The sequence below is a fragment of the Octopus bimaculoides genome, chromosome 1, assembly GCF_001194135.2.
Source record: "Octopus bimaculoides isolate UCB-OBI-ISO-001 chromosome 1, ASM119413v2, whole genome shotgun sequence".
NCBI lineage: Eukaryota > Metazoa > Mollusca > Cephalopoda > Octopoda > Octopodidae > Octopus > Octopus bimaculoides.
In genome coordinates this window covers 5,959,616-5,986,253 of record NC_068981.1, presented here as the reverse complement: position 1 = coordinate 5,986,253, position 26,638 = coordinate 5,959,616, and the positions used below count along the sequence as shown (strand labels likewise).

At 39.8% G+C, this 26,638-nt stretch overlaps 1 protein-coding gene across 1 annotated transcript in view; it reads left to right on the top strand.

Annotated features, from left to right (window-relative positions):
• The first annotated feature begins 1,796 nt into the window (after positions 1 to 1,796).
• Positions 1,797 to 26,638, top strand: part of LOC106875989 (CD109 antigen) — a 52,065-nt gene continuing 27,223 nt past the window's right edge. The window contains exons 1-16 of the mRNA XM_014924331.2: positions 1,797 to 1,887; positions 3,067 to 3,121; positions 3,784 to 3,857; positions 5,162 to 5,201; positions 6,803 to 6,887; positions 9,492 to 9,618; positions 10,995 to 11,234; positions 12,385 to 12,570; positions 15,383 to 15,484; positions 17,369 to 17,431; positions 18,790 to 18,984; positions 20,146 to 20,295; positions 20,859 to 20,996; positions 21,778 to 21,826; positions 23,968 to 24,081; positions 24,630 to 24,735. Of these exons, the coding sequence (XP_014779817.2) occupies positions 1,852 to 1,887; positions 3,067 to 3,121; positions 3,784 to 3,857; positions 5,162 to 5,201; positions 6,803 to 6,887; positions 9,492 to 9,618; positions 10,995 to 11,234; positions 12,385 to 12,570; positions 15,383 to 15,484; positions 17,369 to 17,431; positions 18,790 to 18,984; positions 20,146 to 20,295; positions 20,859 to 20,996; positions 21,778 to 21,826; positions 23,968 to 24,081; positions 24,630 to 24,735 (1,760 nt within the window). The 5' untranslated portion in view covers positions 1,797 to 1,851. The remainder of the gene's footprint in view (positions 1,888 to 3,066; positions 3,122 to 3,783; positions 3,858 to 5,161; positions 5,202 to 6,802; positions 6,888 to 9,491; positions 9,619 to 10,994; positions 11,235 to 12,384; positions 12,571 to 15,382; positions 15,485 to 17,368; positions 17,432 to 18,789; positions 18,985 to 20,145; positions 20,296 to 20,858; positions 20,997 to 21,777; positions 21,827 to 23,967; positions 24,082 to 24,629; positions 24,736 to 26,638) is intronic.

The following is a 26,638-nucleotide window of genomic DNA, read 5'->3' as shown; positions in this document are numbered from 1 at the left end:
TGAGAACAGCAGATCGGCCGTATGCAGAAAAGGATATTTGGCAGTTTGATCTGCTGGATGTGTAATGTCAGTGTGCACACAACAGAGTGTAAGTGCCTTGAGAGAAAAGCTGGATTTAAGAAGCATGAGATGTGGTGTGCAAGAGAGACGACTGCGCTGGTATGGTCATGTGCTGCGGATGGACAAAGAGAGCTGTGTGAAGAAGTGTCACTCCCTAACAGTGGATGGAACCTGTAGAAGAGGTAGACCCAGGAAGACATGGGATGAGGTGGTGAAGCATGACCTTTGAACGTTGGGCCTCACAGAGGCAATGACAAAAGACTGAGACCTCTGGAGATCTGCTGTGATTGAGAAGACCTGGCAAGGAAAGTGAGATCACAGCCGTAGTCTACACCAGGGTCGCATAGCCAGCCCACTTAAAAAGTACCTTTGGATCGTCAGGCAACACACCATGCTTGAGGAGACCTATTGACCTAAGTAAAATCCTAAATCAAATCACTATCGAATGGAAATTGTAGTTGTGGTCGATACCAGTGCCGCTTGACCTGCTCTCATGTTGGTGGCACCATTCATGCGTGGGTCGTTGCCAGTGCCGCCTCACTGGCTCTCTGTACCGGTGGTATGTAAAAAGCACCATTCGAACATGGCTGATGCCAGCTACCATGTCCTTTAAACTTCCTACCCCTTTGTTTCTCACTCTGTCTCTGTAAGAGGTGTCCAAGAATGAACAGTTGGTAATGTTGATGGAACGCGTCTAGCAATTAAAAGATCTTCACTGCCTTCTTCCAAGTTTCATTGATTCAGCTTAAATAAACTATTACACTGTATGTTAGTATTGAGTACTTTTTCTCCTTTCATTGCTACTAACAGCTGTGTGTTTGTGTAAAAGTGTCAGATATTTTAAGCAAAAGAAGAGCTGTCTAATTTCAGGTTGATAGGTGGTGATGGAGTGAATAGAGAGATGGGCAAATTACAGCGATGGCACTGGGTTGGTATCATTCAAATGATTGGGGATTGATAGAATAAAGTACTGGACAAGTACTTGAGATCGATGTGATAAAGTACCTGGAAATTGGTATGATAAAGTACTTGTCACATACTTAGAAGTTGATGAAATAAAGGACCAGCCAAGTACGGAGGTCGATTAAAGTACCAGACATATACTGGGGGTCTATACTTCCTGCCAAAAATATACAGCCTTGTGTCTATGTTGGAAACAAACTATTTAAACCAGTGGTTGTCAACCATGTTTTACCTGTGGAGCCCTTTGAATATTTTTTAAAACTCAAGTGGACAATCATAGCCTTTTCATCATCATCATCATCATCATCCAGTGTTTTAAATTCGGGTTTTGTCCCTGTTAACAGGGGTGGCTGGTTCTACCTCAATGCCATAGCAACCGAGGTAGGCAGGTGCAGTCCACCCCAGCCTTTGGGCTGGCTGGTGCCCATTTCTCCTTTGCTATCTTGAGGCTTTTTTGGAGCTGGATTTTCTATGGGGAGCATGCCCTTGCTTACCCCCAACCTCAGTTTCTAGACATAAGTGGTCCAGAGACCTTTTGTTATTTCAAAAATTCTATTTTTATATTATTAAGAATCCCATAAATAATTGTTAAAACAGTTTCTGTATTGTAGACATATAACTGATTTATTACACATAAATTTTAACAACAAAATCTCGTATGGAGCCCCATTGGGCCCTCATTCAGAACCTCTGCCCTAAAGTATTAAATCCCCAAAAGAAACTTCACCCTAAGTCTGTGAATTAACTTGTTTGCTTCCTTGTTCCTCACCGTCAAATTTTATTATTTCGCCAGTATTTTTCCGGGTGGTACAAGTCTACCCCGATCTGATGCCTGTCTATGGAAGTTTGACAATCTATGTTAAGGTAAGTTGTTGTTGTTTAACCCTAGGGCAGTTCTAACTGGACAGGCCTATGACATGTCAACCATAACCACCCAGCCTGAATTTTAGTGGATCTCCACAACAATAGCAGTTAATGGGGCAGAAATCTACCATTTTCTCACAGACAAACCTAGCATTGAACAGCTTGTTTAACTCTAAGTCTACCTTGGTCAAACCGGTTTATGTTCAAAGACACTCCACCATTGACTATCTCTTTTTTTTTTTTTTTGTCTACTTAGGACTACATTAGCGAATGCTACTTTTATTTGAAGACAGATGTGATTTGAGGAAATATGGTAGCATTTCTTATCAATTCGTCTACAAATTGTAGTTTATCGTCTTAAAAAAAAAGAATTTGATCACGAAGTCCTACCTACCTGCACTTACATCAGAAAGCAGATTAGATGGTCATGGTTGTAATGCCCTTCATTATAAGTCTACTCTACAAATTCTATAGAATTACACTGCCTTTTGATTTTATTTATTTTGAATGTAGTGAGGAATCTCATAAAATAAGTTTTGTCATTATTTAGCTGGTGTAAGGCGGCAAGCTGGTAGAGTGGTTAGCACACCGGGTGAAATGCTTAGTAGTATTTCGTCAGTCTTTATGTTCTGAGTTCAAATTCCACCAAGGTCGACTTTGCCTTTCATCTCTTCGGGATTGATAAATTAAGTACCAGTTATGTACTAGGGTTGATCTAATTGACTCAAAAATTTCGGGCCTTGTGCCTAGAGTAGAAAAGAATATTTTAAGATGGCGAGCTGGCAGAAACATTAGCACACCAGGTGAAATGCTCAGTGGTATTTCATGTCTTTACATTCTGAGTTCAAATTCAGCCAAGGTCGACTTTGCCTTTCATCCTTTTGGGGTCGATAAATTAAGTATCAGTTGCATACTGGGGTTGATCTAATTAATTGGCCCCTCCCTCCAAATTTCAGGCCTTGTTCCTAGAGCAAAAAAGAATGTTTAGCTGGTGTTTGAGTCATAAATTAACATAAAATTTTGCTGGACCATTTTAATTTAGAACACTTTAAACATGAAATTTGTTCATAGAACCCAAAATGGTCTCAGGCTGGTTGGTCTCAAGAATTGAATGGTTATTCCTTGATGTAAGTCGTCTGTTATAAATTCTATAACAATCTGTTTTTATTACTTGTACAGGATCCAACAGGATTTGTTGTACGACGATGGTTAGGACAGCAAACTAATGCAGGAGGTAAGTAGTACAGTGAACCATTTCACCAGACAACAACAACAACAATAATAATAATAATAATAATAATGCCCTGATGCAGTACCAGACAGTGGCTCTCATGGCTTCTGGTCCTAACTGATTGGAAATGTTATCATGTACATTGTTTTGTCTTGGTATAAAAGATGTGCTACAGTAAATATTCTGCTCAATACCACAGATTTGTTTGACCTCAACCAGTTGAACATGTTCCTTGGTGGCTGACAATATGTGCATCTCTGATCCCCAGCAGAAATAGTGGGGGAGCATCATAGCCATATGTTGAGAGGAATTCTTGGGGGTTTGGATAATTCACCTCTGGAAACATGGGTGTTTTGTTCATCATCCTTAAACAAACCTTAATCAGAGACCTTTTGAGCAGGATGAGCTACTTGACCTGAAGAAAATTCTAATTGGGCCCCACCTGCATGCACTGTTTATCTTGATATGAGATCACCATGTCATGCACATATGGTTGTGATGCATGTACCTGGCATACCCTTATCAGATGAGTGGGTATATTGGGCTTCATATATTTGTACCCCAGTGTCACTTTGATGGCACATGTTGCAGTCTCACTCAGTATAATAATAATTATTATAATAATGTTGAAATATGTCTAATTGCTTATAATTCTTTCACTTCAGGTATTGTCAGCGAAAACTTTGAACTAGCAGATCAACCAAAATTTGGCAACTGGTCTATAGCTGTCCATGCTTCAGTAAGTAAAAAAAAAAACATTCTCTAAGAAATTTGTTGGAATATAATCTCCTTGTGTACTTTTGGAATAAAAACAATCTTAGAATTCTGGATAAAATCATATTTTTGTGAATTTATCATGATTTGAGAGAGAAATGTTTAAGTACAATGCCATCCACTTATCATGGTAACTGTAGGCAGTGACAGACTGGGTTTAAAAATATGGTTGCCAGGAGACTAAGGGGACCCACCTGCAACTACAATGCTAACCATGCCAAATCAGACTGGATCCTGGTGCAGCTTTCCAGTGTGTCAGCCCAGTCAAACCGTCCGACCCATGCCAGCATGGCCAACAGACATTGAATGATGATGATGAATGTTAACAAATAAGAATTGCATTTGACTGAGAAATCCTAATGCTGAAGGGTTAAACTGTGTCTGGGTTTAGCACCACCACCACCACCATCCCCTGATCTTTTGGCAGAAAGAGTCCCTTTTGTTGCAAACCAGTCTGAGGATCACTTCATTCCTCACTCTACACTCTCCCAACAAGTCATTGAGGCCTTATATAGGGTTTTCAGCACTGCTTCCTCTGCTAACTGTGTGTGTATATAGATGTAACATCATTTTAATTTCCACTTTTCCATACTGGCATGGGTTGGACAGAATTGCCTGTCACTATTCTACATCTGTTTCCATGGAAGATTGGAAATAAATAACACCATATGTGATGACTGACAAGAGAAGGGGACCCACAAACAAGCATACACGTAGGGTAGCTTCTTTTCAATTCCACTCTCAATATTCTGGTTGGCCTAGAGCTACATAAGATGACACTTACGCAAGCTATCATGCAGAGAGATTGAATCCATAATCACATGGTTGAGAAACAATCTTCTTCTTAATGATACAATTACATCCATATAATGTGTGTGTGTACTGTAGAATATTGATGGAATTGTCTTCACAAGAAAAGAAATGAGGTTAACCTTGAGCCAAAAATCTCATGAACCACACCTGCAACCCTTGGTGATCATGTATGTCTTTGCCAAGTCTAAAGATTAATCAGTGTAGAAGAGAAGGTAGCTTTATGTCAGGTGTTGAGAGGTTAAAGTTTGATAAGGGGACAGATACAGGTATCTTGCTATAGAAGAAATATATGACCACCCCACATTATAAAAGGATGGGTTAGAGAAACCGGGGGAAGAATATAAGAAAGAATATAGATGTAGTCAATGGTAAATATCAGTATGGGATTGGGAAAGAATGTTATTTGGCCAAAATGGCAGTATGGAATTTTCTATAAATTTTTTTTCTTTTTTCCAGAATATTATATATGAACATTATTTCCGTGTTGAAGAATTTTGTAAGTTAACTCAAAGATTTCTTAATTTCAATGTATTTAGTTACAATAACAACAATCCAGTGTTTTTTTCCCCCATTACGGAACCAACAATATTTCAGTATTAAACCTTACTTCAACTAATACTTACTAAAGCTTTCTGCAAGCCATCTGCATAACTTATCTCTGTGTTCTACAATATGGAAATGGTGCTTCTTTAGACTGAATTTTACCTCATTTGATACCAACCCAACAGAAACCTCCCTTGGTTCTATGATCCAAATTCCCTGTATTAAGATTATCTAAATTAGTCTTTCATTAAAATGCCATGTTAATTTATGTTCCAAACACCATCTTAATAATGAGTTTTGTTTCAATAAATTCTTCGTTATTTTCAAAATTAATTGAAAAAAAGAATGTGTATTTCAACAGAAATATGCTGACAAAACGATTAAAATGATCTTAATCAAAAGATTCCTTCGAAATTTTGTGTTAATTTTTGTCCCAAACACCAATTTAATAATGACATTTATTTTACTAAATTCATTGAAACAAAATATGCTAACAGAGGTTTTAAAAGCGATCTTAATTAAAACATTCCATTAGAATTTTGTATTGTTTCAAGCATCTGTTTAGTAATGACCAAATTTGGGCACCAAACTGTTAATTCGTTAATGATTTAACTTTTAAGTTAACTTTGGAAATCATTATCGAACTAACTAATTTCCATTAATTCAAGTAATCTTGTTAACTTCAATTGAATTGAAGTTAACAGATTTTGTATTTTTGGCACTTTTTAAAGGTAGTTTTTAGGTGGTTTTAGAGAAAAAACTGGGTTTTTTTTATTTTACTTCTTTCTATAATAAAAATTAATGTTAGTGGTTTATCAATAACTTCTGTTACTTTAAGAAATAGTTAATTGATTGTTAATGAAGTTAACTTTTCAATTAATGGTGTTCACCTTTGGTAATGACAAAATTATATTAATAAATACTATATTTTCAAAATTAATTAAAACAAAAGCAGTGCTGTTCAGTAATATCATCATCATCATCATCATCATCATGGTAACAAAAGGATTAAATTTTATAAAGGACTTATGAAGCTGGAATTTTTGTTTGGGGGGGGGGGTTCCAAGGTATTTTGACACCCAAGAGTACAAAAGCCCCCACCAAACAGGACACCATCTGTCGCTGGGTTAACTCTCCCTCCACACTAGATGGCACTGGTACTCATTTCCACCTGAATGAACTGGGTGCAATGAAAAATGAAGTGTGTCGCTGAAGAACACAACATGCTGTCTAGTGTGGGAATTGAACCCATGACCTAAGAGTTGTGAGCCTAACAACAAGGCCACACACATACCTTTATTCTGAATCAAAATATTAGAATCTTTTGTCTTGGATTAGCCAAGGTTGTGTGAATGTAACCTGTAGAAAATGACTGCGTGTGTGTGTTTAGGAATCTGAGAGACCGTTTCTGCTCTTGGACGGTCAACCTAATCTGTCAATTAGGTTGAACACCACCACCACCACTTGACCCTTTGATGCCTTTAACAGTTTGTTATAACAGGTATGTTAAGCATTCACTGTCTCTCGTATAATGAACACCTTATTCTTTTCCAGGGACTCCTCGTTTTGATGTCAATGTGACAGTGTCTCCATATTTCATGGATGATGTCGATTCCATTGGTGGTGTTGTAATGGCCAAGTAAGTAATGATAATAGTAATAATAATCGTTTATACTCAAGGCACAAGGCCTGGAATTTTGGAGGAGGGGACTAGTCGATTACATTGACCCCAGTATGTAACTGGTATTTAATTTATCCACCCCGAAAGGATGAAAGGCAAAGTTGACCTTGGTGGCATTTGAACTCACCATTCCAACTTTCTCTTTCATGTTTTCTACCAACTTCTTTGTCACCTCCCAAAACCTATCTTTCTCTTCAGTATTCTAACCTACCTGTGGGATATATTCTCAGATACAGGTTGTCCAGAAAGTCTCTCCGCAGTAAGTGTTTTATTGCAAAATAAATATTTATAAGATGGTATAAGACTACAAAAGAATATATTAGACTTTACAAGACTTTATAAGAGTTGTTGAAAGTGTCGTCTTCCATTTTCAATACATAAGTTGACTCTTCTACACATGGTTTGGAATACATCTTGGAGAGTCTGATGCGGTATGGACCGTGTGAAGGTTATGTTTGCATCTTTTAGCTCTTTAATGGTTTTCGGGCGATTCTTGTACACTGATCTTTTACTTGCTCCCCAGAAAAGAAAAAAATGTCTGGTGGTGTTAAATCAGGTGATCTTGTTGGACAAAGTCCCTTCGAAATAATCCATTCACCGAAAAACTCTTGAAGTAGCGCCATGGAGGTGCATGAAGTATGTGCGGTAGCTCCGTCTTGCTGAAAGTATGCATTATTAATTTCACTTTCAGTGAGTTGGTCTTACAAATGGAGAGGTGATATTTGAGCAATATCTCTCGGTGTTGATGGTGTCTTCAAAAAATATCACTGCGGAGAGACCCTTTGAATACCCTGTATATTCTGAGAATCACATTAGGGAGCCAGAAGAGAAAATGCTTGACAAATTTACACAACAAAAGACTGCAGTGTTTGACTGCATAACAATCGGAGTTGTGAGGCATTCCAGATTGCAAGACTCTGTGTGTGCACTTGAAAGCGCTTCCACACCATTTCTGACCACCAACTTATATTCAAGGCTTTGGCTGACCTGAGGCTCCAATGGCTGGGTTAGATGGCACTTATCCAAAGTGTCACACAATGGGGTCAAAAAACAAATCCAGTAAGAGAAATGACCTTCTTGACCAAATGGCAGGTACCTACGTCTGTTGTTGATGTTAAATTCATTGTTGTAAATTTACTGTGTAAGGGACCGTGCGATGCGAGGTGAAGGGATAGGCTCCTTAGTACATCGCACAGTCCTTGCAATAATTATAAATTGAATAATACATATAAGTGCCAATGAGAAAAAGAGACACAACCATGTAGAATGATTAAAGGAAGATCTACTGATATGTTAGCATGTGTGTCTGTCATGTATACAGAATAACAGAAAGGCCATCATGAGAACAAATGTATGTGTACATGTAAGCATAGATGTATGTGTGTGTGTTAACATAGAATGGTAATGAAGAAGACAGTCAAAGAGTCTATAGACATCGAAACGAGAAGTTCATAGACACAAGGACGAGAATGTTAGTTTGTAGTCAATTGTACACGGTAGTTGAAATACTGTATCAAGAAGTTGTGGGCATGATGCTGAGCCAGTTGGAGGTACATGTTGTACATGAAGTTGTGGCTGTGATGCTGCTGCCTGGGTAACTTGATACGGGAGATCTTGCAGGTTGTATATTCGCTGTTGATCGATGGTGAAGTAATTCACGAACAGAGAATTGTTGGAACCTGAGCGAGTTGCTTGCTGAGTTGTGTACATAGAGAGATGATGTTGACGATATTAAGATGATGGTGGCAACAAAGAAGGGGTTGCCATAATGCTGTTGGACGAAGAGAAAACCATAAAAACTTTCATAAAAGGATCTTAAATCCTTCACACTATTCTGCCATCTTAATATAAAGTAAAAGTTATACTTTTATAAAATAATCCTAAATTATTCACATATTTTTGCTGTGTTGTCGCTGGAACTGGCTGTCTTGTGTGGTCAGTGGCTAGAGCTTAAAAAGTCTGGAACCAAAGACATGTATTGAGGACAAAGCTGTTTTTTTACAGAAAGTAGTAGGCTTGAAAAAGGTTGTTCACGTGATGCCATCTAAAGTCTCTGATTGGCTATTCACTGTCAGTTGGCACAACAGTAAGAGACAAATTGCACCAATACCAACCATTTGGAGTAGTGGACACAATGGGATACAAACAGTGGCTGAAAGCCAGTTGGTCCTTAATACATTTGAAAGCACACACACACACACACACATATAAAAATGGAACAAAAACGCAATAGAGGGCATTAAACATTCGGACAGATAGACGACACAATGGCAGACAAGAGAAACAACAATTAGGACAGGCAAAAAAAGACGGGTCATTTTTGGCTTTCTTTCATCAGTCAAGTACCAGAAGTCATGACTATTTTGGACAGTTACACTTGAGATGGTTCGATCTGATTGTCCCCCAAAAAGTGTAAGCTAAGAGCATTAGACCCCTTTGTATATATATATATATATATATATATATATATATATATAGTCTCTGGACTATTCTACAACTGTGTATGACTGTATACATACTTTTGTCAGTGTAATCTATAATGTTGGTCATCTTAAATTTCAGCCATACAAGTGGCAAGGCTACAATTGGTTCTGCTGTCATTAAACTGACCATAGTGCCACCAAACCAAAACTACCGTTATAATAGAACTAATGACCATTTACCATCTTTACAGAAAGACGTGGAATATGTAAGTATTCTCTTTCTCAATCCTGTAATTCTAAGTGAAAATGTTCATCTCTAAGGCTCATAACTATTTTATTTCTAAGACATTTAACTTTGCATGGTTAATATTTTTTTTTCTTTTCATGCCATTCTATTGTAATCCCAATAATATTCCAGTCATTGGTGAAGGGGCATGGCTCAGTGGTTAGGGTATTTAGATCATGAACGTAAGGCCACGAGTTCAATTCCCGGTAGTGCATTGTGTTCTTGAGCAAGACACTTTATTTCAGGTTGTTCCAGTCCACTCACCTGGCAAAAGGCAGAAGTACCTGTAATTCAAAAGGTCAGCCATGTCGCATTCTATTTTTTGCTGAATCTCCCTGAGAACCACATGAAGGGTAAGCATGTTTGTGGAGTGCTCAGCCACTTGCACGTTAATTTCACAAGCATGCTGTTTCTTTGGTTGGACCAACTGGAACTGTTGTAGTTGTGACAGAGGTGGTGCCAGTTTCGATTCCACTGTCATGTATAAATGTTGCAATGAGCTCTGGATTTGCATGGCATTCTTCTCCATTGCTACTGGTCAGTCATTTGTGTATCTGTCCATCTGCCTGGACATTTGTCTGCCTTGTTATTAGTCAAACTGCTTTCCTTTTACCTTCTGTTTTCTCATTTGTCCATTTAGTTCTCTTTCTCCTTCCATTTTCTTCTCTATCTGACTCTTCACTATCAGTTTGTAGCAGCTGTCATTGGCTGTTCAAGTGCATGTTATTAAATGGAAAAACTGTATGAATCACCATAAGACATTTTTGTGTATAAATATATTGTTTATTCTGTTTTCACCTTTTGCAGAGGAAGCATGTAGTACGATGCAAAAACATGTGTGTTTACTTACAAAGGAAGTTTTGATTTTTGCTTTTGCACTGAAAGAAGTAACATATAATATTTGTATTACAGCATGTATGCATGTGTGTAATAATGAGAACAGTCATTTTGAGAATGTGTGTGTGTGATAAAATATCTTTGTTTACGAACCATATATCTTGTTGTGGTGACTAGACATGTGAGTTGCATGTGAGAGATTGTGCATGAAGCTGCAGAGAAGACATGTGTCTTTGACCACAGCCTGGCAGGAACTGAGTCCATTTCTACAGTGTAATTCAGAACGAGGCTAGTGTCTCAGAACAAGGCTACTGTGTCAAAGCGAGGCTAGATGTCTCATCAATATATTTGTCTGCGGTGCAGGTCGACTCATATTACTATGTAATATGTAGCTCTGTTTGTCTATCCAGTTTTCCCCCGTTTGTCTGTCTGTTTTCCTGTTTGTCAGTCTGTCTGTCTCTCTTTTAACCTGCCTCCCTGTCTTTGTGAACATTACTTTATATATTCTTACCATTTCAGTTTAATGGACGCATTGACTTTCGATTTGGAATGTCAGAAATCCTAAACCAAATGAAGCAAAAGATGTTCTCAAGCCTGAGGGACAGTGAACTTATATTTAATGTAACTGTCTACGATTGGTTCTTAGCTATGTCTCAAAATGGATCAGCCACATCTCATTGTTTTAGTTCCAGAGTCAAACTTCAGTGGGTCGGAGATGCAGTACGAAGTTTTAAACCAAATACACTTGTCTCAGTCACTGTAAGTATGGTCTCAACATCCACTCAATTTCCTCGACTTCATTTTATTCTCTCGTTGCTTTAGAATGTATTGGGGGGAGAGGCACTGTTAGTCAAAGAGGAACATTCAGCTGTAATTGCCCAAGCATGGGCTACACTTTATGAGGAAGACTGCAGCTGGTCGTATATGCAAATCTTCCCACTTTCCCACCGGATGTTTCATCATTGTTTAACATCCATTTTTCATGCTGGCATGGGCTGGATGGTTCGACTGGGGACTGGCAAGTCAGGAGGCTGCACCCTGAAAGGATGAAAGGTAAAGTCGACCTCAGTGGAATTTTAACTCAGAACGTAGTGACGGACGAAATGCCGCTAAGCATTTTGCCCGGCATGGTAACGATTCTTCCTGCCTGCCGCCTTAATCACAATACACATATTAATTTCCATTTATTCATGTGCCAAGATTTGAAACCATTATTACCGTTATCATTAAGGCAGTGAGCTAAGCAGAATCGACAGCACATCAGGCTTTGCAGTGTTTCATCCAGCTTCAGGTTCCAAGTTCAATTTCGGCCAAGTCCTTTTGGGGTTAATAAAATAAATATCAGTTAAGAACAGGGACCAATGTAATTGGCTTTCTGACCCTCCTTGGAATTTCTGTTCTTGTGCCAAGATTAGAAGGAATTATTGGCATTTCTTCTGGTTCTTCACTTTCTGAGTTCAAATCTTGCTTATAAGTACCTGTCAAATACTGGGGTTGATGTAATCAATTAATGTCCTTTCCCCAAATTCCAGTCTTGTCCTTATATTAGCAAATTACTATTATCATCATCATTTTATCATGAAAAATTTCAGCTTATTTTGCTGGGTGTGATGAAGAAGGCGTCAGCTGTCCACAGTCAGCAGACTAAGGTGACACTTGTTTACTGGTCATGCTTCAAGAACCCTGTGAGGAACTCTTGCAGTTCCAAGCAATGATGATTTTTGTAGGTGTTCTATCTTTACATTTGTACCAATCTTTTTGAACCATGTTGGTAGTTGAATGCTGATACGTCCAAGCACACCAATCACCATTGTATTGGTATCACGTCCACTCTCTTCATGGTGCCACAACCTCTGTATTTCCCACTTCAGTTCGTCGTAGTTATTTATTATTATTATTTAATTTCCAGTTGGCACTAATGAAGCCAGATGGTAGCCGTGTTAACGATGAGAAGAAGGAAGTAAATATAGAAATTTCTGTGAAGAATTTAAATGGCAGAACATCACCCTATAGTTCTGAACGCAAGAAACCTGTAAAAGGTTTTGTTACCTTTAACATAAATGTCGGCAATGATGTAGAAATTATCACATTTACGGTAAGTCTTTCTCATATTTCTATTCTACCAATAATATTATCTGTTGTTCAGTATTAACAATTAGGAAAATGGACAAAAGTCTTGGATATTTTTTTTTTTTCTGTAAACCCTTCTGATACCAAACCAGATGAGACAACCCTCTCCACCACCACCTGTATTTATGATGTTTAATCTAATTAAAGTGATAGCATGTTGTCAACTTAATGTGACAGTCCCATGAAAGGGAAGAATGCTACTGTTATTTAGCCCTAGGAAACACCGTTTCCTGTTGGACTTGACACATTTCCTGTGTCCTTATGTTTTCAAAGTGGAGACAAGCACCTCTACTCAGCAAAACCTAGGGCTAAATAACAGTAGCATTCTTCCCTTTCATGGGACTGTCACATTAAGTTGAAAACATACTTTATCGTGCTGTTACTGCATAAATCTCTCTGAGAGATTTAAAAATATATTATTTTAATCTAATTGTTTTAATATGTTGATAATTAAAAACTTTTCATTGTATAGTAATTTATTTTAGAACCTTTTGTAATGTTCTAAATACTAACTTATTACTGTTGTCACCATTTGACATCCGTTTTTCCATGCTAGCATGGGTTGGGGATGGTTTGACGGGACCTGGCAAGGCAAAAGGCTGTTCTGAGCCCTATTGTCTCTTTTGTTATGGTTTCTGCAATTGGATGTCCTCCCAATACCAACTACTTTACAGAGTGTGGACTGGGTGCTTTTTATGTGGCACCAGCATCAGTGAGGTCACCAAGTAACTTGCAAAACAAAGATCCCTTGACTGAGATGGGGAGTGGGATTGAGGTGGGGTGGTTTTGTGTCTGGTTAGGGTATGCTGGAGGGTCAGAAATAGGCCTCTTGTAGTAGGGGAGACACGTAGCTACCCCAGTTAGAGAGAGAGATGATGGTGACGTGTACCTTCACGGTACAAGGGGGTGAGTGTAAGAGGAGTGGTACAGAGGATAAGACAGGGTGAGTGATAATGGCAAAGTTAATCTTCCCATATCTTTAGGCTCAGGCATAGTTGAGAAGTTTCTTTCTCAACCACATGGTTTCCGGTTCAGTCCCACTGCATGGCACTTTGTGTTAAGGTCTTCTACTATAGCCATGGACTAATGTGGATTTAGAAGACAGAACCTGGAAGGAACCTGTCGCGTGTTGTCATAGTGAAAACGGTACTCCCCTTCCCACATGGCAAAGTGGTATGAACCAGCCACTATAAAGTCAGACAGTCATTGTAGGGGTCAGTAGTAGTAGTAGTAGAGTCATCATACCAGTTGTCAGTTGGAGTCAATGTCAGTTACGTGATATGAGTTTGAATTACCGTCAAGGTAGATGTTTCAAAGTCGTCTTGCGGAGCTATCAGTGATAGATGAGTCAAAGATAATAAGATGTGGAATATCATCACAACATGAGTGGCGACAATATTAGTGCTCACAATAACATACAATTGGACAAGGGTCTCACATTATAACACGTGTGTTTGTGTATGCATGTGTACACGACTATTTATATATGTATTGTCATCATCATTTAATGGCCATTTTCCATTGCTGGCATAGGTTGGGTGGGTTGACAGGAACGGCCAGCCAAAGGGCTGCACTAAGCTCCTGCGCCAGTTTTGGCATGTTCTCCAGGGCAGTGTGCCCTTCCTAATGCCAACCACCTTGCAGTGTGAGCTGGGTTCTTTTTCTCCTGGCACCAACACTAATGAGGTTCCCCAGTAAGATGCAAGAAAGAAAAACAAATTAGGTAAAGAAAAGCCCCATGGCTACATGTGTGTGTGTTGGGGTGGGTGTTATGAAGCAGGAGATGGCTTTATGCCAGGTGCTGTGAAGTTATGATAAAGGGACAAGAACAGAGGGGAGATCCAAGGCTATCCCCATCACATTATAAGGATTAGTAGTTGTGATTGGGAAGGGGCTGGGGTGGGGGTGAGGCAGGAAGGGTGGGGAATATAAGAATGTGAGGGATGAGTGACAGATGGTTGGATGGAGGTGGATAGGTGGTGGAGGGGTTTGGAATAAAGTGGTTAGGGGTTGAGCTGTGGCTCAGGAAGGAGGGTAGAGCAGAAGGTAGGGAGGAGGTGATAAGATGGAGTATGGTTGAGGGAAGAGCTATGTAGGGACACAGAAAGGTGTTTGGTGAGAATGCAGGAGGAGGAGGTGACTCGTGGGGGAAAGGTGGGTGGTGGTGATGATGTTGATGGTGATATTCATCATCATTGTCGTTTAATGTCCACTTTCCTTGCTGGCATGGGTTGGACGGTTTGACTGAGGACTGGCAAGACAGGAGGCCGCTCCAGTCTGATCTGGCAAGGTTTCTACAGCTGGATGCCCTTCCTAACGCCAACCACTCTGAGAATGTAGTGGATACTTTTTACATGCCACCAGCACGGAGGGTCAGTCATGTGGTACTGGCATCAGCCATGCTCGAATGGTGATTTTTATGTGCCACTGGCACAGGTGCCAGTCAGGCAGCACTGGCAATGACCATGCTCGAATGGTGCTTTTTATGTGCCACTGACACAGGTGCCAGTCAGGCAGCACTGGCAATGACCATGCTCGAATGGTGCTTTTTATGTGTCACTGGCTGATTTTTGTCTTTTGGTGTGTAGCAATTATAAATGATATTTGAATCAGTATTGAAAAAAACCTCTTGGTGGTTTGATCTGTTATAAACAACAGCCAAATCTTCGAATCTGACTTAGAGGTGGAGTGGGAGCACTCAACAACAGACTTAACAGAATTATTTCTCCTAAACAGACATTTTTAATATATATTCTTTACAAATTTCTCTTGTCCAGGCCTCCTATGAAGACTCGGAGGACGCAAAACTGATAGCAAGTCGATATTTCTCTGAGAGCCAGACTTATATTTCTGTTACAACATCTACCAAGAACCCAATGGTAAGTGTTCTTATCTTTTCCTTTTTTTGTTTCAGTCATTAGACTGCGGCCATGCTGGGGCATCACCTTGAAGAATACTTTTCAATCAAATGAAATGACCCCAAAACTTATTTTTTTAAAGTCCGGTACTTATTCTATCAGTCTCTTTTCCCAAACCGCTAAAGTATTGGGGAGGTAAACAAACTAACACCAATTGTCATGCAGTTGTGTGGCTCACACACAATGGGCTTCTTTCAGTTTCCGTCTACCAAATCCACACACAAAGCATTGGTTGGACGAAGGCTATAGAAGACACTTGTCCTACTTTCCATGCACTGTCCAGTCCAGGATCCAGATCTCTGACCTTATAATTGTGAACTCCACACTCTAACTAATCAGCTTTATGCCCATCATCATCATAAACCTGTTTTCCTTGCTGGCATGGGTTGGACAGTTTGACAGGAGCTGGCCAGTTGAAGACCTGCCCAGGCCCCCATCTCTGTTTTGGTTTGGTTTCTATGGCTGGATGCCCTTCACAGTGTGTACTGGGTGCTTAAACGTGGCACCAGTACCCACTAGCCTGCAAGATTAGGATCATTGAGATGAAGAGGACATGCTTGGATGCAAGGACAACCAAGATTTTAACTAGCTTGATGTTTCTTTTCAAGTACAGCAAACCACTAGGTGTTATGGTTCCTTGTCATCCCCTCTGCGAGTTCCAACACCTGAAGATCCTTTCTCACCACCCTGTCTCATGTCTTCCTGGGTCTACTCCTTCCACTCTTAAGAATGTTGTTGACAGTGGCTTCATGCTTTCAGCCAATTAAACCATCGTCGGATAATGGCTTCACTGACCGAAACTGCAAAGTCACTGTCAACGACATTTTTGTTTAAGAATAATAAATTTGTACTTTGTCAAAGTACAGAGCAACCCATCAGATTAATGTAAAATTGTTTTTATTAAAACTGAACATAAACACACACACACACACAGTTGTAATAATGACATTGAACCAGAGATATTTTGAAATCATTTGATACGTATGTTTCAGGCTTGCATGATATATAATTATTTCTGTTCTAGGCACAAGGCCTTGAAAATTTTGCGGGGAAGGGGGCTAGTCAGTTATATCGATCCCAGAGCATAACTGGTACTTATTTCATAAACACCCGAAAAGATGAATGGCAAAGTTGACCTCGGCAGAATTTGAACTCAGAGCGTGAAGATGGACGAAATACCGTTAAGCATTACACCCGGCATGCTAACAATTCTGCCAGCTCACAGCTTTTTGCATGATTTATAATAATAGGAATACTCGGACAACAATTTGGAGTAGTTTGTTATGCTTGACTCTAGTTGAAAGTTCTGGTACTGTGCACTGCTTTTTAGCGTAACATGTGTATGTGAGACCAACAACCTAACCTATCTGTATGGATGGAGTGCAATAATAAAAGGCTGCCAGTTACACTCAGTAAAAGGTTTTGTGGTAGGAAGATTTTGTCTCAAAGGAAAACTGCAGCACCTTATCTGCCAGTGGTTGGCGTTAGGAAGGGCATCCAGCTGTAGAAACTCTGCCAGATCAGATTGGAACCTGGTGCAACCTCCTGGCTTGGCAGTCCTCAATCAAATCGTCCAATCCATGCTAGCATGGAAAGTGGACGTTAAACGATGATGATGATGACACAGATGGTTTTTTTTTTTTATTTAAAACTGCTTCGCTTGTGTAAAGCGGATGTGTGTGTGTGTCTCATACAACCACAGATACACATTAAATTTGCCTTCAATAGTTTTTGTTTCCACATCTGTTGAGAGACGATGTCATACATTAAATTTACCAAGAGGTGCTGGTTCTTTTTATTTCTCTGCCAGTTAAATATAAAAATTTTGTTTTGCTTCTCTTTAAGGTCAATGAATTTATGGTGTTCCATGTGACAACATCTGCCTATGTCGAAAAGGTCTTTTACCAGGTGAGTTGGTGCCTAATAACTTTGTTCTTGTTAAGACAGTGATTTAAGAGAATTGCATGTGTTGTTGTGGGTATGTGGGTGGTATTGACTGTGTAAGGGTATGTGTCTTGCAGGTTACTTGGTGACCCTGTCAGTGCTGGTTCCACATGAAAATCTCTGCTTCTAGTGTCAGGCACTAGTGATGGTGCCACATAAAAAGTATTTGGTGGCGGTACCACGTTGGCACCATGTATAAAAACACTGACGCTGGTGCCACATAAAAAGCACCCACTAATCTCTGTAACGTAGTTGGCATTAGGAAAGGCATCCAGCCATGGAAACCATAGCAAAATGGACAGTGGTGCCTGGTGTGGCTCCTGGCTTGCCAACTCTTGTCAAACTGTCCAACTTAAGCCAGCATGGTAAACTGATGTTAAATGATGATGGTGATGTATAAAGTATGTGCTATCGTTTAGTGGTGATGGTTGTCCAGAGTACGAAGGTGGGCTGAAACGTTCATAGGTTGATCACGATGCAATGGTTAAATTTGACCAGATGTGTTTTATGCTTCGACATAGTCTCCCCTGCCGTCCATACACTTCTTCCATTGGTGTTGCAATGCTTGGATTCCTGTGGTATAGAAGCTCTCATCCTGGCCCTCAAAAATGTCCTCAACAGCTGATATGACTTCGTCATTGGTCCGATACTGCTTCCCAGCCAAGTGTTTTTTCATGTTGGGGAACAGAAAATGGTCAGATGGTGCCAAATCAGGAAAATATGGAGAGTGGTCAACCAGTTCAAAGCCACAGTAGCCATTGCAACCATGAACTTGTGTGCAGAAGCATTGTCCTGGTGAAGCAGGACTCCATTAGTTATCCGATTAACATTTAAATGTCTGTCATTCATCACCATATGGTGAATATATCAAGGTTTTCTAGGGTGGTGGCTGTGGCGGGACGTCCAGACCTTGGGTCATCTTCAAGACTCTCCCTATCCCTCTTGAATTCAGCTGCCCACTTTTACACAGTTGATAAAGCAGGAGCATCATCCCCTTATGTAGAAACCATGACAGCATGAATGTCCTTGGGAGCTAACCCCTTCTTCTGCAGATATTTGATCACACCACCGTGCCAAATTTTATCCCTTTTCACGAAATGTCTCTAGTACCACTTTTTCAATGTGGGTTTATCTGGAACAAAAACATGCAGTTAGCATCAGTAAAGGTTGAATTTAACGCATGCCAGGTTTAAGTACTGTATGATAACTCCTTAGTCAGCCTCTGAACCTTTCAGCCCACCCTTGTATGTGTTGTAGTACTGTGTGGGGTGTGTTTTGTGAGTTTATTTTTCTTACTGTTTATTACTGTTGTGTCACTTCAGATTGTTGCCAAAGGAAACATTCTCCTGGGAGATGAACTTGTAATGGGAACCAGTCGTCGAAAGACCTTCTCTGTTGCTCTATCAAGAAGAATGGTACCTACAGCTCGTATTGTTGTGTATTTCATTCGTTCTGCTAATCAGGAGGTTGTTGTCGACGTCTTGAATTTTTTCATCAATGGAGCTGCCAATAATGAAGTAAGAACTTGGAGTTAACTTAAATTCAACTCTTTGCAAGATACTACTAATAATAATAATAAAAATATCCTTTCTACTAAAGGCGCAAGGCCTGAAATTTTGGGGAAGGCGCTGAGTCGATTACATTGACCCCATTGCTCAGCTGGTACTTATTTTATCAACCTTGAAGGGACGAAGGGCAAAAATGGACCCCTGCAGAATTTAAACTCAGAACATAGCAACAGGCAAAATACTGCTAAGAATTTTGTCCAGCGAAAGATTCTATCAGCTCACTGCCTTATAAATAATAATAATTATAATAATAACCCTTTCTACTAAAGGCACAAGGCCTGAAATTTTGGTGAAGGGTCCCAGTCGATTACATCAACCCCAGTGTTTCACTGATACTTAATTTATTGACCCCCAAGGGACTGAAAAGCAAAGTTGTCCTTGGTGGAATTTGAACTTAGAACGTAGTGACAGGTGAAATATTGCTAAGCATTTTGCCCGGCTAATAATTCAACCAGCTCGCCACCTTAATAATAATAGTCCTTTCTATTATAGGCACAAAGCCTGGAATTTGTGGGGAGGGGACAGTCAATTACATTGACCCCAGTGTTTCACAGGTACTTAATTTATCAACCCCAAAAGGATAATTAATAACAATAATAATAATAATCCTTTCTACTATAAGCACAAGGCCTGGGATTTGTGGTGGGGGGGTAGGTGGGTGAATAGTCAATTGCATCGACCCCAATACTTGACTGGTACTTAATTTATTGACTTCGAAAGGACGAAAGGCAAATTCGACCTCGGCAGGATTTGAACTCAGAACGTAGCAGCAGACGAAATACTGCTAAGCATTTCGCCTGGCATGCTAATAATGATGCTGGTGTAATGTAAAGCCCCCAGTACACTCTGAGCCATAGAAACCATGCCAGAACAGACAATTGGAGCCTGGTTTGCCAGCTCCTGTCAAACTGTCCAACCCATACCAGCATGGAAAATGGACATCAAATAATGGTGAGGAGTTGAGTAGCAGGGTTGATTTCGTTAATTAAACTCTTTATTTTAAATTGTGTGGATTTGTTCCACTGCTGGGATTCATTAATATTTGATTAGAGGAATCCTGTCAAGTGAGACTCAAACTCATTAACTAACTGCACACCTTTATTCTCTCAGGTACGAGCAACATTCAACCGTGGTAAAGATTTCACTCGAGATACCATTGAGATCAATGCCTATGCAGACCCAGGTTCCTACGTGGCCTTTGCAGCTGTACCCTATGACCTGTACATCCGAGGTATGGGTGCTGGTATCACACAAAACAAGGTAAGGTTGCCAGCTATTTATATTTAGTCTCTCCTATTATGACCTTCTCCAAGAAATCAACATTAAAAAGATGGTGTGATGTGAATGCTTTGAGTGGTGAGGTGGCTTTATATATAATTTATATAATTTCCTGTGCCGGTGCCACATAAAAAATTCCCTTATACTGGTGTCACATAAGAAGCACCTGTGGTGATGTCACATAAAAAAAGGGCTCAGGTGCTGCATAAGAAACACCCATGTGGGTGCCATTTAAAAAAAGCACCAGGTGCACTCAGCAAAGTGGTTGGTATTAGGAAGGGTATCCAGCCAAAGAAAAACCATGTCAAAGCAGACAATGAAATCTGGTGCAGTTCTTTTCAAACCATGGAAAAACGGATGTTAGAGAAGGATGACCCGAGGCAATAGAAGACACTTGCCCAAGGTGTCACGCAGTGGGATTGAACCTGGAACCATGTGGTTGGGAAGCAAACATCTTACCACACAGCCATGCCTGCACCTACGTAAAACATTTTTACATATTTTGACCCTTTCTGAGTAAATCTTGTTTTCTTAATTTTTTGTAGTTGATAGACGAGTTGTACACCTATGATGAACCTGCCAACAGCACTTACAGGCATTTGTGGCGTGTCAGTGAAGCAGAATATAAATACGTGTTCTTCTCAGCCAATGGTTATGGTATGGATGCCGATTCCACTTTCTTGGTAGGTTTACAGTTTTCCTTGTTTATCTTTTCGATTATGTTACGTTTACCTGTCATGTTGTTCATCCCTTGTTTAACTGTTGCTCATTTGTTCACATCTTGGTTTTCTGTTGTTTACCAGTAAATAACTGATAACACATAACAAGTGAACCGATGAACAATAGATTGTTCATCAATTGTTTACATTGTGGTGTAAACGTGTTAAACTATTAAAAAAAAAAAATTAAATGGATCTTCATTGCTCACAATCACCAGAGCTGTGCATTGTGTTCTTGTGCAAAACACTTCATTTGACATTGTTCCAGTTCACTCAGCTGTAAATGATTAACTTTGCAACGGACTGGCTTCCCATCCAGGGGGAATGCTAGCCTACTCACCCTGCCAGTGAGGTGGCATCATTTGAAAGCTAAAAGACAACGCAAAGTGCATTGTGACTAGCAGTGTATAACATCTGTTAGCCTGGTCATTCACATGATACGGTTAATTAGGTCCTTAACATAGTTAATTAATCACTGATGCATGACACCTCCCAGACTTCCTCTACCCACTCCATCTTATCTACTGAATTCTTTGTGTATTCTTATATTCTTCATTGCCTCCGGCTTTGCAGCTTCTAAACACAACTTTTGCTATGAATATATTCTCTCTCGTCTTCTCTTTGCTTCCAACCATTTTTATAAAACTAATTACGTTTTAGAGAAATCTGACATTTCTACAATCCCGTTTGAGAAGGAAATAATTTTCTTAATTCCAAGTTCTTCCTCACTTATTTATCTTTGCAGCGAGCTGGTCTTTTAATCCTGACCGATGCCAACGTTACACAAAAGTTCAGTGAGTAAATTTCTTGTACGACTTGTTTAAATTAACCTGTATGTTAGTTAATGTCCTTAATTACATAGAGGGTGGGGTGGGGGAGATGATTATAACCAGCAATAATAACGAGCTGACTCTGTACAGTGACTTGGTGCACTACAACTAATTGGAAAGGGTTAAAAGCGGGGACAAAAAGCAGACATAAAAGTCGAGTAAGGAAAGAGAGCAATGAAAAGTAGGGAGTAAATAGAAAGGAAGAAAGGGTGAATTGGCATGTTAGGAGTATTGGCAGATTCCAAGAAGCATGGAATTTTTTAACAATGCAATGTCCTGACAGATTAAGAAAACATTTCCGAAAGTCATGGGTGCTGCACTGTTTATTTTCGTTTTTTTCTTTATAAATTTTATAAGTATGTCTATGTCATCATCATCATCATCATCATCATTTAATGGCCTGAATTAAAAAAAGGGGAACAAAGTTGTTGGAAATATTGTAGATAACCTTGTGGGCTTCTGCCAAGTTGGGTCCTAGTTGTTGAAACTTTAATGCTTTGATTCCCAGAAAAGCAGGATATTCTTGGCTGCAGTTTCTAGAAGGTCATTCGACCTTGGAGAGGCACTCTCTTGTATTTTTACATTTAAATTATACAGAGGTTTGCTTCGTCTGTTTTTTCCCACTCCCTGTGGTTAAATAAATACCAGTAAGATATTGGCGGAATTCTGTTTCTCCCCTAAGCTGTACACTATGGTCGAAAGAGATTGTTAGGCAGTTATCTTTTATATTTTGAGCTCAAGCCTTCCCAAATCCAACCTTTTCATGAATCTAGTAATGATTAAGTACCAGTTGAATACTAGGGTCCACTTTAATCTAATACAACTCTTCTCTTGAAAATCTGCAACCTTCAATTTAATATCGTTTTGGCAGAGCTTAACATAGTCTTCTGATTTGCCAACTCCTATCAAAGTAGAAAATTACTATTTGTAAATCTCACAATGAGAGATATTCAGCAACAGTACTTTGGAGTAAAGATTGTTTGCCAACATAACATGGCAGTCCTGGTTTAGGACGAATGTTGCTGTAATTTAGCCCCAGGAGACATCGTCTCCAGCTGGCTATATGACATGATCTGTGGCCTTATATTTTCGAACAAAGGAATCTAGCACCCTTGTTTGAAAATATAAGGATACAGATTGTGTTGTATAGCCATTGGAGACGATGTCTCCTGGGGCTAAATTACAGTAACATTCGTCCTAAACCAGGACTGCCACGTTATGTTGGCAAACAATCTTTCCTACCAAAGTGTTTGACATGTGCCAGAATGGAACATGGGTGTTAAACTATGATGATGGTCTCAAATAATGGTTATCATCATCCTCACTTAATGTGCATGGTCTTTGCTGGGTTGCATTGGTTCTACACATTGACAAGATCTTACAGATCCAAGCATTTTGTCCTGCTCCACTGTCTACTTTGTTAAGACTTCTACTGCTGGATGTTCTTCCTAATGCCAACCACTTTACTCTGTGTGTATTGGATATTTTTCCATGCTCCTGTCACCATCATAACTAAGAACCCCAAGGAGTGGGGGGAGGGCTTTATGCTAAAAGATGAGGGGGTTAAAGGATGAGAGAAGTAGATCAGAGCAGAACAGGTTTCTTGCAGTAGAAGGACCACGTGGTTACTCACATTTTCAAAGAGATCAAAGTGGTGCTGGGAAGAGATAAAAATGGTGAGGCATTTATAGGAATCTCCTCAAGGTACAAGGTGGGTAGAAGTGAGTGAAGGCAGAAGAACTTGGAGTATGGGGGTGGTAGAGGTTGCCAGACTGTAAGGGGTGGGGAATAGGTGAGGTGGGGTGTGTGAAGATAAAATGAGTTTTAAAAATCTAAAATGGGTTTCAATATTTCTATTTTTTAAGGTGGAAAACTGGCAGAGTTGCCACTGTGCCACCAAAAAATGCTCGACACCATTTCTTTCAACTTTAGGTACTGAGTTCAAATGCCTCTGGGGTTGATTTTGTTCTTCATCTTTTCAGGGCCAATAAAATAAGTAGCAGTTGAGCACTGGGAGTCAATGACCTCAACTTACCCCTTTTCCTGCAATTGCTCACCTTGTGTCAAAATGTGAAAGGAATATTTCAATTTTCTTTTTTTCTCAGATACCTGTAATACAGACCCCGACTACTATCCGTGTTTCCTGTCCGGTTGCTATTCTGAGCAACAGAGATGTGACAAACGCTTCGACTGTGCTGACGGTGCAGATGAACATGAATGTGAGTAAAAACGATTTTGCTGAAACTGTTTTTTTTTTATTCTTAGAACTGTTGCTATGACAACTTCATAGGTAACAAAGTTCTCACCAGATCTCTTCTTTGCTGATGGAATTATCTTTACATCATCATCATTTAGCATTTGTTGTCCGTGGGTTGGGCAGTTTAACCAGGGCTGGCAAGGCTGGAAGGCTGTACCAGACTCGAGTCTGGTTTGGTATGGTTTCTACAACTGGATGCCCTTCCTAACGCCAACCACTCCAAGACTGTAATGGGTGCTTTTACAATCCATCGGCACGGGTGCCATTTGCATGAGCCAAGTAGCTGGCAATACAAGGACCTATCATCTGAGAGAAGTGCCAGGCTGGAGTCTTTTATTATACATCTAACCCTTGGTCTCTACTTTGCTGTTTCTACTGACTTCTTTCTGGTCATAGAACCAGACAGGTTTTTGGGTGTAAAGAAAACCTAATAGAAACAAACTTGACTATTCTTCCTTATTTGACACCAAACTGTACTTAATTTAAACAAGAAATTCTTTCTGTTTTTAGGTAAATATGAAACAAAACAAAAGTTGATAACTGATATTGATCGAGTCAGCAGAGTCCAGCGATTCTATGATGATAGTTCTTGGATTTGGCAGGAATATTTTGTAAAGTAAGTCAATATATTGTTCTTTTATGAATGTCTGATAGCACAACAGGCGCCATGTATTGGTGAACACAATGTAGTGTGTTATTAATAGAAGACAAACTGGCATTTCTCGAAGTTGTTGAGCTCAGCATCAGACATTTGGATTAGGGGAATGTCATGTAGAAGTTCTATATGATAAAGAGAGGACAGTTCGTGTCTGCAAGACCTGGCAAAAACCATGTGATCGTATGGCTACCCTCACCCCATGCACACACATACATCAAATGGTCTCATGGCCCTTCTGATAAGAACCCACTGGATTTCTGTGTCAGGGGTCTTCATATGCTGGAGGTGACACCAGCTGGGGGTACCACAATGCTGAAGATTCATTAGAAACCACCACGTAGCGTACCTGAAGAACAAAGGCTGCACTTGTGTGGGTAAGAAGTGCTGAGTGCTTGAACCTGCTTGTAATTTGTGGAAGATGAAGACCAGGGAAGAATTGAGATGAAATGGTGAAAATATTGATCTCCAAAAGCTGAAACTCAATAAAAGCAATGACAAAAAAAACATATGAAATAGTAACATTCTGGTATCCGAAAGATCTGATGCAACATTGGTACAAGCATGGTAAACTGGTTGTTAAAATATGGCAGTGCTGTTGGCGATAGAGGTTGGGCTGTAATATATCTCGTTTGGGTGTCTCGTTATTCCTGTTAAGTCTCCGGCCACTGTCCCCTTCTTTAGCCTCTCATCGATCACTCACCCTTTCTCCTATCTGCTACCGTATTCTGCCTACATAATCAAGAATGCTATCTGCTCTGTCTTTATTCAATCCTCCTCCTATTGCCTTTTACTCCTCTAGTTTGCTTCCACCATCACCCCCACTCCATCTCTGTATCTCTCTTTTCCATTATGATGCCTGTATAATGAGGGATGGCATCTCACTTGCCAAGATCCAGTACCCTTCACCTTCACTCTTCATAACTGCTAGCCATCGCCCTCTCACTCCCCCTATAACTCTTCAGTTACATCTACCACTCCCACTCACCATCATCCAGCTTGTAGCTATCCCATCATGCTATTTTTTTTATTGGATGACCTTACCAACAACCAACATGTCACTGTCTCTGTTTCTCTTCTATTCACTCTCCCAGACATATTCACCTTGATAGAACGGTGATGATATAGAGTTGACTCATTAGTATTGCAGGAGACAAGGCAACCTCTCTTACGCTTGTGCCACTGCACCCTGTGAAGTGGTGGTGAATGAACCGGCCGAAAGCAGGGTGGTGAGCACTGCTTAGTGCTGTTGATGACATGGCTACTTCTGCAGTGCTGCTGCCTCCATAAACTCTACCCTGTACTTTCTGCATAGCAGTTGGTGTTAGCAAGGGGATTCACAACCTTAGAACCCATGAGCAAAATGTTGTTCTCCAACCCATTTAGAATAAGATGATCTGGCCAACCCATGCTAGCATGGAAAGCTAACTTAGATGATGATGCTGATGATTAAGAACGTTCTCCCTTCCCACCCCCCTGTTTTCTATTATCCTGGGAGGTTATTTATACAGACACCTCGTGATTCTGAAATGTTCGCATTGTTGATATTTTGTGGTTCATTAACCCTTTCAATACCAACCCTGCTGAAACTGCTTCTAGCTCTGTAGCACAAATGTCTTGTTTTCAAAAGTTTTGAATTAAAATCTTCCACCAAACCTTAGTCACAATTTATGTTCCTAAGACTAGCTTAATGATAACTAAGTTATTTTACTAAATTCTTTGTTATATTTAAAAGTAATTGAAAGAAACACAGAGCATCTCAACAGAAATATGGTAACGAAAGGGTTAAAATATATAATAGACAAACAATTCTTAACCGTTTTGATACCAACCTGCTTGAAACCAGCTCTGGCTCTGTAGCACA